Source organism: Gossypium hirsutum, chromosome A08 (genome assembly GCF_007990345.1).
Source record: "Gossypium hirsutum isolate 1008001.06 chromosome A08, Gossypium_hirsutum_v2.1, whole genome shotgun sequence".
Taxonomy (NCBI): domain Eukaryota; kingdom Viridiplantae; phylum Streptophyta; class Magnoliopsida; order Malvales; family Malvaceae; genus Gossypium; species Gossypium hirsutum.
In genome coordinates this window covers 126,899,005-126,913,337 of record NC_053431.1, presented here as the reverse complement: position 1 = coordinate 126,913,337, position 14,333 = coordinate 126,899,005, and the positions used below count along the sequence as shown (strand labels likewise).

Here is a 14,333-nt window from a genome sequence, read left to right as displayed (position 1 = left end):
TAATTAAGTTATTTAGTTTTCAAATATTTTCAAAACATTTCAAAGATTTGCAAAGAATTCAAAAGATGTTTTTAAATGTGTTTTAACTTATCGGACCCCAGCCTCTTTGTTTCATTACCTAAGGTTTTAACGGTCATATTTCTAAAGTAGGGTATCGACACCTAAAAGCTACTTACTGGAACATAGGCCTCTGCAACTACATTTAACGACTCTAAATCTTTTTCAATGACTATAAACATTCATTGATATAAATACAATTCAGAGACACGTCAAAAGACAAGAAAAAAAACATCCAAGTATAGAAATCAAGAGAAAAGTCTCAAATTCTTCATTTTCTCTTGTATAAATCTCTAAGGTGCTTATTGTTAGATATTTTTACCATTCTCACTTCAATTCTTTGAGAGAGAGCCAACACTTGTAAACACACATACCTTTGAGAGGTTCTCATTGTTTACATCTTTCCTCTTTATTGTAAAAAGTTACTTAGGGTTTTTGAGGTATAAAACCTTAAGTGAATAGCAAAGAGTTTCTAGTTAAGCCACAAAAGTTAGAAGGTTTTAGTTAAGTTATAAGAACTAGGGGAAATGTTCTATCTTATATTATAAAAAAATAGGAATTATAAATGTTATACAAACTTGTCCTCAAAAGGTATCAACTCAATAGAGGGAATTTTAAAATACCAATTCAACATATTTTTGGGCCTCATAGCTGTTTCAGCCCCTCCCCCACAAAAAAAAACTTCATTAAATAAATTGATGTATTTTTTTAAATGTGTATGATTAAATTAAAATTAAAGTTTCAAGTATACATTTGAACCACAATTAAAGTTTTACATGTATAATTACACCTTAAATCAAAGTTCATGTATAATTTTGAGATTTATCCCATCTTCATACATTTGGAATCTAATTCTTTTACTTTTATTTCAATGAATTAGATTTAAAAATAGAAATATAATTGTTAACACTATTAAATTCACCTATTAATTTTAAATATATATTTTAAATTTCAAAATATCACTTTCCTCCATGAATTTGCCAAATAATTTTTCCTTATATTTTTATGAATTAATAAAGTGTATTCAATGGAATTTGTATGACATGTAAACTTTATTTTATATGAGAATTATATCAAATTAATAAAAAGATCAACTCTTTTACGCAATGTTTAGAAAATTAAATCTCTAAAAGATAAAACAACATTAATTTATAGTTATTATTATTATTATTATTATTAAAAAATCTTCTTTTTAATGAAACCAAAATTATTTTATTAACAAACTCTATAAATCTTATTAATAATTTTAAAAAAAAATTGAATCTAATAAAAATATTGAACAGTGACGACAATATTATGTAAAATTATGGTTTATTTAACGGTGGCTATATTGCGAATTTTTATTAAGCATCGGTAACAAATTGTAAATTGCGAATTTTTATTAAGCATCGATATTAAGATCGAAGCTCAAATGGTTTGACTTTCCATATATATTGTTAGGGGACTTTTTTTGTGAAACTCAAAGAAGATTGTTGCAAAAGCGAAGTTTAATTTGTGTCTTAGATACCGTAATATGTGAATATTGGATGTTGAATTACAGTTAGGGAGATTTGAACAAAGTTTAAATAAGTAATTTAAAATGATTTGAGTCTGAACTAATCAAGTCTCGAATGATTCAAACTCAAATGAACGCGACTTGAAAAGGTTTAAGCTTCAAACCTTAAAAACCTTGAAGATTAATGACCTAAATTTAACCATAATCTAATTTGATTTTATTATAAAAAGAAGTTAATAACTTAAACTTGAATTGATTTGAACTGAAATTAATCCGAACTTGAACAGGAAATCCAAAATGACTTTAAAACGTGAACAGATCAAAACTCAAAATGATTCGAGTCCAAACTAGTCTGGCTCGAAAAACTTCAAACTTCAAACTTGAAATAACTCTAAGATTTTCAATATATAAATATGAATATAACAGATTCTTTCTCACAATATTTATAATTCATCTTTTATCTTTTTAATAAATTATATTTTTCACGTCTAATTAATAAATTCCATATTGTTTTGATAAAAACTTAAATTATATATTATGTCTTAATTATATCCATACAATTATATTTATATGTAATTATAAAATTTGAAATTATTAATTAAGTTAAATAATTTAATTTAATAACGATTAATTTTAAATGCATGATACATGCGGATAGCCCTAGTATAGGCCAAATGAATTGTAATATAAGACCTTCCAATAAGTAAAAAAATAATTTTTTTTATGTATTTTAAACCTTTAATTAAATGAAAATTTTTATATTTTGGTCAATTTAAAAAAATAAATATTTTAATACAATACTTTTAACTTTAGTTTTTAAAATTTTTAGTTTTACCTTTGGTTGAAACATATTAAAATTTTGATCGAAATAAAATATAGAATATCAATTTATGACCAAAACGATATGCACTAACTAATATTAATACCATATCAACTATTATGCTAGGTACCAGCTGACTCTTGAACAGTAAGAAATGTGTCAAAAGTGTATGTAGGATGGCAATACGTTTAACAAGTTTGATCAATTGAGTCGTAAAAAATATATCAGATGTGTACATAAAATGATAGCACGTTTATTGAGTTAGATTGAAGCATAAATCAGGTGTCAAAAGAATAAATAGGGCGGTACCTCGTTTGAAAATTTAGACAAGTAATCTCTAGGACTGGGTGGATTCCTTTTCTGGGTTATAAAACATGTCGAATATGCCATGGTTTTGTATTTCGGTGCTTAACCAATCTAGGTCAAGTGGGCGGTTCAACATCTTCATTTTCAGCTAAAAATTAAAAATGTCTGGTCCTACTTTTTTCTTCTTAATGTACATGTTAATCCGTAATCACTGATCCATTATAATCGGTAATTGCTGATGCAATATATATACACACTAAAGCAAAGGTTTTATTGTAAAGAAAAATGCAACAAGCCTATGTAACGTAGTTAGATTTGTGATGAAGTTACATATTTATTGATATACATTAGTGACGAGTTCAAAAATACGATTTAGGGAGTGAATTTATATTAGTATTGTTAGAGGTGAAGTTCAAAAAAATTTTGGGGGTCAAAATTAAATTGTATATTTTTATAATAGTAAAATACAATTTCATAATTTTTAATAGTTTATATCTTTATAATTTTTATAGGATTAAATTAAAATTTTATCATTCTGGGTCAAAGTGTAATTTTATTATTAATAATTTAAAATTTTATAAATTATAAAGGACTTAAATAAAAAAATTTACATTTTAAAGGGAGTCGGGCCGCTGTCAGCCCCTGGATCCGCCCCTAGATATATGCCAACAACTTTTATATTAAAAATGGGTTAATATGTATAGTTTATTTTCTAAATTTGTCCCGATGTACATTGTTAGTATCTTCTTCTTCTTCTTCTTTTTTTGCATCGAGTTGGTATCTGAATTTTTATTCCAACACATACATTGCCTCAATTTGCTAACAACATTAAATTTTTTAAGGATTAATATGTAGTATGCCTCTCTTAAACTTATCTAAAAGTACTCAGTTGGTATCTGAACTTTGTTTTTCACCTAGTTGGAACCTTAATTTGTATTCCGTCACATACGAGCTTCAATTTATTAACAACGTTAATTTTTTAAGGGTTAACGAGTAGTTCCCTCTAACTTGTCCAAAAGCAGCTAGTTGGCACTTGTACTTGCCCAAAAAATTATATTTTTAAATTAATTTATATTAACTATTAATTTTTTAAATTTATGTCTGTCACATGTCATATCGAGAGGCTACTACGTGTTGCCATAGGATTGACCATTAGTGCCACATCAACATAAAGTAACAGTGTTAGTGTAGAGGTACCAACCTAAGTGGTGAAATACGAGTTCATATACTAACTAGGTACTTTTTGACAAATTAATGAGGAGAATTACATATTAACCCATTAAAAAATATATAGACCCCATGCATAAAATCAACTCTACTATTAATTTACGAATCTGATTTATTATGAAATAATGAAAGGAAAGAATAAACTAAATAGTTAATATCAATACAAAAAGATAATATAATTAAAAGATAAATGAGAGAAATTTTTAAGAAAGAGACGTTTCATTGTCAATATATCTTAAAATTTTATAATATTTGTATATATTTTAGATGGATTCACTCTATCTAATTTTACATATTTAAATTATTTAATTGTAAATTGATGCTTTTCTTCTATAGAAGTTGAGTGAAAGTAGTAGAAGATCTTAAAAAAAAAAAACCTTTTTTAAGCAATTACTTTGCATTTCTTTTCTTTTTTCGAAAACATACATTGCACATTTTAAAGGTGAAGAAAATTTGTTAGATGAGACATTGTCTCTTTACCTAATATACAGGTGGTCTCAAAGGCTATCCATCCCTTTGTCCGCCTTGCAGTTTTGTCTGTCAATGCTCAAGATTGGAGTAACACATATGTCGAGGGTTGAAAAAAGTAGAAAACGACCTTAGCTTGGGCTGTTTTTTTGGAAAAAGAAATCCTCTGCCCTTCACCGTACATCTCCTTGTGCCCACCAATGTCTTTTTAACACGTATCTAAGTTAACCTTTGTAGTGAAAAGTTTTGATGCGTTAACTTGTGAGAAGAAGAATGAAAAATGATAAACAGGCTGAAGGAAAAAAAAGTTGTTTTTTCAACTGAGTATATTGGGTAATCTGGAACTTGCAAACGCTTCCTCCATGCTATTATAACTGCATGTTTCTACTGCTTATCGAGTAGCTTATAGGGTTTTTTAGAACCCACTCCAAATTCGGAGCACAACCCATGCCCATAAAAAGTGAATCTCAAGAACAGATGGGTCTGGTCGGGTTTATGAAGTGAATCTCAAAATAGGACAAACCATGGCTGTTAAACGCGTGACGAAAGTGGTTTTTAGATCTAATTCAACATGGCAATATCATTAAAAATGTTGATGTTTTGCGGTGGATATGAGTTTAGGTTTCTAGTTTATGAATACATGGAACAATATAGTTTACAATGGTAATCGCCGCCGCTTAGGGGTTGGCTTATTTGCACCACGATTGTCAACTATCTATCATGTACTGGGATGTGAAGAGTAACAATATATGCTGTGATCTGCTGTATTAACACAACATCCTCGCACTGATGTCTCAGTTAAAGAGAAATCTGACAGAGGTTATGCAGAAAAAAATTCATTACCTGTGGCTTTCTCTTTAGTGAACAGCGCATTTGTACTAACACTATTATTCTTAAGATATGAATAGAGCTCAACTTCTCGCATAAGTCATTTGTTCTCTCGTGAGAAATTAACATATCTTCACTCAAACCAGAGTCACTAGCAAAATCTAGTCGAGGCTGGTATTCATGAATTCCATTATAAAGTTTACATGCTACGAGCTCATCCTTGCAAAGAAGAACGGTCGTAAAGTTCAAAAGACAGACACTCTTAGCACATCTATAGGAATTTGCAAATCTAGTCATCAGCTTCTCACCTATACCCCCGAACGAACAACAGCAACCGATGGCATTTCCACAAAATCTTTACGAGCAAAAGAGGCTAACGTTGCAGATTGAGGTTGCCGGAGTCCGTAGCTGTATTGCACCAGACAGTTTACGAATTTTTGTTCGTTTTATTGTTGGTTGGCTCTCGTTTGTAATCTAGATTTCACGGATGCTTATTCCCTGTGTTTTTAACCGACAAGATTGGCAAGGCTGTGTAAGGGTTAATTTGTTGGCCTTGCAGCCTGGGCATGTCAAAATTGGGTTGACACGTATGTTAGGGGGTTGAAAATTACCTTAATCTGTTTTATTGTCAGTCGGCCCTTGTTGGTATTCTAAACTGCATGGATGCTTCATCTCTTTGTCCTTAATCAATAGGACTGGCAGGGTTCTGTAAGGGCTAATTTGTAGACCTTGCAGTTTGTGCGCGTTGGTATTGGGCAAACACATATGTTGGGAAACTGAAAAGGAGTTGAAAACTACCTTATCTTAGGCTATTTAATTATCAGTTGATCGCTATTAGTATTCTGGACTTCATGGACCATGCATGTGATCTTTTGGTATTTCAGTTGTATGAATTAGATCTGCTGGATTCAAAATTGGTCGGGGATCTCAATTTAAAATATAAGCATTGCATTGGTTGACTCAAAAATTAGTATAAACGATTAAATCAAGTTAAAAATCAATTGAACTGTAATTTTTTAAAATGATTTTTATGATTTATTTAATTGATTTAGTGAATCAAGGACTTGACTAATCTAACCACTAGTCGAATTCTGAACACCTTAAGACTATATAATAATATTGAAGTATTTAGATAGAGAATTCTAACATTGTTAATAATTCTTAAGAATTTAGATCAATATTTTAATCTGAATAAAATATTTAGACTAAATAATGACATCATAAGAGTTGAGATACCAAATTATTTTAAAATTGAAATATAGAGATTAAATTTTAAATTTAAGTAAAATATAGACATCAAAACTAAAAATTAAATATTCTTATATAATCTAAAAAATTGAGGGATTAGAATTGAGATTTAACCCTTTTTTATTATGTTAAAAAGAAATGTACAGTGTGATTCAATTTTATTTTTCTCTTATCTATTTTTCTCCCGGTTTCACCCGCCAACCCGCTGACATGGCGGGTAAGTGGATCGAATTCGGGTACGATCAGCGAATATAAGAACCCGATCGCCGAATCATTTCCGGATAAAATAAAAATAAAAAAAGAAAAAGGACCAAAAATCAATAGAAGCACCTAAAAAGAATTCAGCATCTTTATCTGTTTTTTGCCGCCGGAGTGAGAAAAAGGGAGATCGGAAATGTCATCGGAGCCGCCACCTTTTCAGGAAGCACCTCGCTGCGACGTCTGCAAATGCAGCTTCAACACTTTCAGGGGCCGGGTATTTGCTTTTTACTTCTTCTTTTTTTGTAATTTTCATTTTTATACGAATTTAAATTCCCGATCATTTTCATTTGGTGTGATGAAATTAATGAAATATATCGTCCGATGAAGGAAAGAATACCGATTAGGTTTTTTTTTAGTTATAGATCGGTAAAAACTGCTTAAATCATATTGGACTGTGCTCCTTTGCTTTGATCTTAGCTGTTTGACTTATTTATTGACGCAAAAGATGAGGTTTCTAATTCTTTTAATTGCGGATTCGGAGTTATTTTGAATCTAATTAAGTATTTTTATGGTTTCTTTTTTTGATGCGGTAAATTGATGCTTTGGAAGTTATTGATGACTCAATTTGTGGCTAAGCTTACCGCTTATATTAATTTGAAAGATTGAATCGGGTGCATGACTGATGTTGTGAGTATTTAAGTTCGGATACGTGACTGACCTAGTGGTGGCCTTCAAATTTGAGGCCTACCGTATGCATGTTATCAATGGGATAATTGGTTCTGGTTTGTGGAAGCTGTTATGCAAACGCCTTGCAACTAATGATCTACTAAAGTGGTGTGATAATAATTCCTAACTGCTACTGAACTCTATAAATCTCTTATAATATCAATTATACCCAAAGTGATGTTAGTATTCTATTCTTTATGGAATAGTGTTGTAAAGGTCATGCTATTATTGCTTGATTTCAAGGAAATCTGAATGTGCATACTTTTGTGTCAATTTTTCTTTGAAGTATGCAACTATTCCGTGTTGGATTGATTGCCTTATGGAAAATGCATGAAACCATCTTCATTTTGCAGCACCATTGCCGATGTTGTGGAAGGACATTATGCCATGAACATTCATCTGATCAAATGGTTTGAGCTCCCAGCCCCTCAGTTTTTGTATTTGGGCTAACTATGCATTTCTCAAGTTGTAAAAGTCAGTTTTAACTAAGCAATCTTTTATATTTTTTTCATGTGTGCATATTCAGCCTTTACCTCAATTTGGCATACTTTCGTCTGTTCGAGTTTGTGCAGATTGTTCCAATAACTCTTCAGGGTAAATGTCTCTTGATTGATTACCCATTTACATATTTAAATATCATTGTTAGAAAGAGAAGGGGGAAGGGCCATAGCTTGGATATGTATTGGATTCTTGGTGTTGGTGGATACTCCTGCTTCACTTTGGTGTTTTTTTTTCTTATTTATTTGAGTATTATTTTAAGAGATAGTTTAATTGATATTTGTTTTGTTTCTATACATTATTTTTCTCTTGAATTTATTTGGGTGCAGATCTGCAAAAGCTGACCCTCAGCCTCCTTTAGGCGGAGTTGGTTTTGCTACTGACGAAGTTGCTAGATTAAATATTAACGCAGATGTGGGTTCACAAACTGAAGCAACTGCAAAGCAACAGCCTGTTGTAAGCATTCCAGAATGCAAGTGTGGAATGCCTTTGTGTATTTGTGAAAGTCCAGAACCGAAAACAGATGCAGTTCCAGTTATGGTATGAATTCTTCTGTAGTTTTAGCAGCACCTCATATGCTGATCCAAACTTCTTATGGACCCATATCTGTTCTTGAGGCAGATGAAAAACCCTCCATCCTCAGTGGCTTCGTCTAATCCAAAACCAAAAAAGACTGACACTTTTCCCAAGAGTAGAGGCTCCACTTCAAACAGTAAATCTAGGTATGCCATTTGTTAATTTTTGTGTGCGATATTTGTTCTTCACTCGTCCCAAACATAATATTTGGTTTCAAATGGTTTACTTTGTGTGGAATTTAAACATGGAAATTTCGACTATTTCTGGTCCATTCTAGTAGCCTGATTTGAAACATGAAGCTGGATGGCAGTAAAATAATGGCCTTCTGGTTTGAGGCATAAAACACTGAAATCAGTTTACCTTCTCTCTTCATCTTGCTTTCTTGTTTGTACTCAACTTTCTGATAGAAGTTACTAGAATGGATTTTAATATAGCGGGGGATATTTGTGAGAAAGACCTACACTCTTTAAACTTTTCCTGCCATCTTGATTTTTAGGTCTCTAGCCTCTTTTGGTGGCAAATTTTTCTTTCTATTTTAGCCATTCTTTTGGGTATTTAGATATGGTTAACATTTTTGCAGTTCGGTTTTCAATCCTGGTCTGGTGACCAATGGTACTGCTGCAGATAAATCTCAGACGGATTATGATGTCAATGGAGAGGTAGAAGCAGACCTCTTTGTTGAAGTGTTTGAATATAGCTGTGACATTCAACTTTTCATGGTGTTTTTCTTCTTTTGAATTTTGTTCCTTTGCATTTACTATACTCAGGGTTTAAGAGAAGCCATAAAGAATGGTGATACAGCTGCAGTCAAAAGGCTTCTACGTGAGGTATGTGATGATTTTATTCCAAAGTTCAGTTCGAATGAATTTTTGAGTATGGTTACATGTTCAGGGTGTAGATGCAAATTACCGTGACAAGCAAGGATTATCTGTACTGCATCTGGTAGTGTTCTCTCTTTCTCTCTCTGATGTTTATATTTTGGTGCACGTGACTGCAATTTGTTTATATATGTTTGTAAAGGCTGGCCGATTGGATGCATAATTTTAATTTCCATTTCTTTCCAATTTTATAACACTAATGACAGTATTAACTTGTAGGCGACATTATTCAATCGAACCGATATAGTGTTTGCCCTCATGGACTGTGGAGCAAGCATGGACTACAAGAATGCACAAGGTAATTGATTGGCATTCCTGATTCTAAAAATGTCTATCTACCAATCGAAGTTTCTAATTATTAGGTGTGTAATCGAGTCGAGCACAAATACTGGCAAGCTTGAGCTTGATTAAAAACTTGGGGCTCGATACTCAAATCAAGCTCAATTGAATATCATTTTTTAAGCTCAAGCTTGGCTCAAGATATTATCGAGCTACATGAGCTCAATTAAGCTTGTTTATTGATTCTTCTACTCTGAAGTTGGAACCCGAGCTTGTTTAAGTCAAGGTCAAGCTTGAGCTTTAGCTAGAATGAAGTGCCTTTTGCATATAAAATTTTATATTAGTTTGAAGTTAAAATATTATTGGTTTTTTAACACGTAACATAATGATAGAAATAAAAAATTCAATAACCAAATCCAAATATTTTTAAATATAAATTCAAATTCTTCATCAAAGTATTTAAATACAACAATATTAGTCCATCAAATTATTAACTTAAAATTAAAATCATGTCTATAGTTTCTAGTCCACACACAAAAAATATGACATACTACTCAATACATATAAGAATGAATATCTGTCTATATTTTCTCCATAAAGCCTAAAAAATAAAACCTTTTGCACCCTTGAGATACTGTAAGGCACTCTAAAAATTCAAATTTACTAAAAAAAATGATAGATTAAAACAAAGAACACAAAGAGCATCAAAAATGTATTTACACTAGCATTATTTTATGGCAAAAAATCTATTTGTTCACTAATTTTGGGTTGGGTAGAGTAGAGTCATTTCAAATTCAAAGACAATAAATTGTATACTGAGATTACTATCTATCCTTTTAAGGAGTAAAGATAAATAATGTCATAATTTTGCTGTGTGCTACACCTACTCACAACTGTACAACAATTTTAATTTACGTCCGCAATCCTACCCGGACCCAAATATTTATATAATTAGTGAAAACAGATTAACATTATGTATGTATATACCTTATTGACCAGCACCATGGCACCAAACAAATTATATATAATGCCTCTGAATATTCTTGTCTAATTAGAATTGCAATAAGTAATTTGAAGTATTATTTAACTCAGGTCATACTAGAAAAGAAGTTTAAAGCAACAAAACTGCACTTGATGGAACAATTAAACTAAGCAGAAATTTTGGTTTCTCAATCACAGAAAAATTGATCTTTAACAACTTATTGCAAAAATCAACAAAATATGTAATCTTCAATGGCTTACTTGAAGAACCAACAAAAAGAAACCTTACATATCTGATTGATATCTTACTACTTCAAATGAGTTATTTATTTATTTTTCTTATGAACACCACTTGAAATAAAGCTTAAATGGAGATTCCAGCTTGAGGCAGTGAGTTTCTTTTATGTTGAACAATATTATTAGCAATATGGAGCTCCATCGTTACATTCCTCACTCGAGAAATGAAGAGGCCCTTACTTTGATTCACTTGAACCAAACAATCAACTGGAACAATGAAAACCTGAACCTGATAAATTCACTACTTTTCTCGACATTCACTTAACAACAACGATCGCAAACCTTCAACTTTTCACATAATAACATGCAGATTCAGAAAACCAACTTCGAAAACTACCAAAATTTACAACTGAGGAAATCTAGAAAAAGGAAGAAAGAGAAAAAAAATGGAAGGGAGATTGCATTACTTACAATGAACAACCACAAGAGTAAAATGTAATTTAGTAATATAAAATACTTAAAATATATAAAAATAAAAAGCTTGATTTGGCTCATGAGCCATTCGAATCAGGTTTTAAGTTGTTGAGTTTGGCTTGATCAGTAGCTTGAGGCTGAGTTCGGCTCGTGAACACAAATGTCTCATTTGCACTCCTAATTATAGAGTTTTAAGGTTACTGAAAGTCGAAAATGTGGCTAGAAAATGTCCTTCAATCCTAGAGAAAAATTAACTGTTACAAAAATAGAAGAGGAAAAGACAAAGAACTCTCACCTTCCATTTGAAAGAACTATGATACTCGTGGCATAGCTTTGTTTTTCTTTGAAAGTTTTTCAAGTACAATTACAAGCACGTGTCCGAAGAACCTTAAGTATTAAATTATTACAATACAAATTGTTTGAGGAATCACAAAGTAGAATTAAACCATTATAACACAACAGGTAAGAACTAGTACAATCTAAAAACTAAGTCAACAAACTGGACTAAAACCCACACATGACAACAGTACATGGTGGGACTTAGAGACCCACACATATAATTGCTCATGATGAGTCTCCAACCCAGGTATTTAGGACCAGGGCCTCTGCCTTTGCCAACATGGCATAGCTTTGTTGAATGATGTGGGTTTGTAGAAATCGATAATTGAGAACTCTCTCCATCCTTTTTTTTTTTGTTGCTGGTTTTTGTCGGTTAGCATGTCTGGTTATGATTTGTATCAATCTATTTCTCTCATGATTCTGCTTATAACTCATTTGAACCAACATCAATACTAGGAGAAACACCAATGGATTGTGCACCAGTCACTTTGCAATACAAGATGCAAACGAAGCTGAAAGAGGGCCGAGCAGCGTGAAATCAACTAGACAAGAGAATCCGAAACCGATTTCATACTTCGACAACCGACATGCTCGATCTCGAGTTGTCAGCTTTAACGAGAAATTATTTTATATAATGCTTGATCCTGTCAGCTTAGTGCTGGTACTGTTTTGTATTATAGCTGGTAGACAAACCGTCAAACAGACTTCAGGACATAGAGTCTCAATCAAAAATTTTTTTTTTGTCCTTTATTTTTTTATCAACAATAAGATGCTGTTGTGATGCAATAAAAGTTGCTATTAAAACACTAAGCTTGTTAATTATGTTACTGTTTAGGTGACATCTAACATGCGAGAGGGTAAAAGTATCATAGAGGTATGGAGGTATTTGTATTAGAAGTTAAATTGTATTTTGTCTCTTTTATTCAAAAATAGGTAAATTTAATCTGTGGACATTAGATTAAAGAGTAAACTAGTTCTTTATGTTAAAATTTTCATAAATTTCTATTATTAAAAATCGGTGTTTACAGAATAATCAAACAGTTATATATGGATTGTATTGTGTATAGAGATTAATTTTTAGTAGTAGAAATAAATAAAAATTTTAATAGGATTTGTTTGTTCTTTTACATAATGTTCAAAGATTCATTTGCTTATCTTTTTAATAAAAGGATAAAATACAATTTAATTTCAAGTACAATCACTTTTATAATCTTTTTACCCATGCAAAAGCATGTGATGAGCCACTTGAGTCAGATTGATTAACTATGTCATTTTGGTAAATTTTGGATTTTTAAGTTGTTCTAATTTAATCTGTGTTTAAAAATAAAACGTCGTTAATTTGAATTTGGAAAAGGCTCAAATTAAAAATAACTCGAATTCAAATTGACCTAAATTGAAAAGATAAACACAAAAATTTGAAAGAAATCAAACAAGTAATAAAAAAACGACACGATTCAAAAACCTTAATTAGCATATTCAAATGATGCAAATCTAAACAACATGAACCTATAATTGATTCAAAACTCAAGATAATCCACGTACAAAATAACTAACAAACCTTAACGATCCTAAGCCTAAACATAAATTGATTTTAACACCTAAAAAAACATAAACTCAAAATAATTTTGAAAAAATTAAACTTGAATTAATTATTAAAACTAAATCAACTTGTATAAAATATATTTAAATGAGGTAAAAAGTAGCAAGTTGATTGGGTGTACAAATGCAAGTAAACTATGAGCTGATAAAAACGAGCAATATGGTTGTGGCTTGCAGGGATAAAGACGGACCAATATTCTACATGTTTAGCACTTTAATCCTAATGATAAACTTTGATATATATATTCGAAATTATCTTTGGAATTTGCCGAAAGATATATTACAGCATCTTAAAGGGAAAAAAAGGGCACAAATGTTAATGTTAAAAGCTTTTTCTTTTTCTTTTTTTTAAAAATTCATTTTTAGCTTAAAATAGTCAAAAATGGTGGAAGAATGGATAAGGGTGGAATATCTTTTTTCATTTTTAGTTGATTTTTAACATTAAATTCATGCATGCGGCTACTTGATAAGCATGTTTAAAATTTTGTATAAGAATGGATAAGGGCAATTCTTTTGAGAAATATTTAAAGTATAAATTAATATATAATTAAATTATATTTTTACCCTTAAAAAATATAAAAATATATGTTAAATCTCTTTAAAAATAACACAATCATAAAATAATAATTATAAAATTATATTTTAATTTTTTAAAAATTCTTCCTAATTTTTTTTTCAAATTCACCGCTATAGGATCAGATTTTGTTATATAAGGTTAATTGCATCAAATATCTTTAATATTATCGATAAGATTTTAATGCAATTAAAATATTTAAAATATATGTGTCTATCAAATTTGACTGAGATTGTGGAAATTAACAGTAAAAGTACTATTGAGGCTCTTTTACTAATCAAATTACATTTTATCCCATTTACTAAAAAAATGAGTAAATTAATTCTTGTAGGTTAGTTCAAAGAACAAATTGGTCATTTCTATTAAAATTTTTATCTATTTCTACTAGCGTGGCTGACAAAATAACTAGATAGTGATACAAGGCATGCCATATGTACGTCATACTAACATACATGAACTAGTTTTTATCAATAAGAATAGATGCCATTTTAAATAAAAGAACAAACTTGCTCTCTGATTTAA

General features: G+C 30.6%; 1 protein-coding gene across 1 annotated transcript; it reads left to right on the top strand.

The window, feature by feature from the left end:
• The first annotated feature begins 6,584 nt into the window (after window positions 1-6,584).
• Window positions 6,585-12,444, top strand: LOC121204785 (uncharacterized). Its single transcript, XM_041075320.1, has 10 exons — window positions 6,585-6,924; window positions 7,730-7,786; window positions 7,903-7,970; window positions 8,204-8,414; window positions 8,496-8,596; window positions 9,031-9,109; window positions 9,218-9,277; window positions 9,342-9,392; window positions 9,548-9,626; window positions 12,095-12,444. The coding sequence occupies exons 1-10, from the start codon at window positions 6,844-6,846 to the stop codon at window positions 12,172-12,174; spliced, it is 867 nt and encodes a 288-aa protein (XP_040931254.1). The 5' UTR covers window positions 6,585-6,843; the 3' UTR covers window positions 12,175-12,444.
• The last annotated feature ends 1,889 nt before the right edge of the window (window positions 12,445-14,333 follow it).

Bases quoted from the DNA above. Each gene is read 5' to 3' on its own strand.
- LOC121204785 (XM_041075320.1), top strand. From the start codon at position 6,844: ATGTCATCGGAGCCGCCACCTTTTCAGGAAGCACCTCGCTGCGACGTC. The intron at 6,925-7,729 runs GTATTTGCTTTT...TTCATTTTGCAG, and splicing joins TCAACACTTTCAGGGGCCGG to CACCATTGCCGATGTTGTGG. The intron at 8,415-8,495 runs GTATGAATTCTT...TTCTTGAGGCAG, and splicing joins CAGATGCAGTTCCAGTTATG to ATGAAAAACCCTCCATCCTC.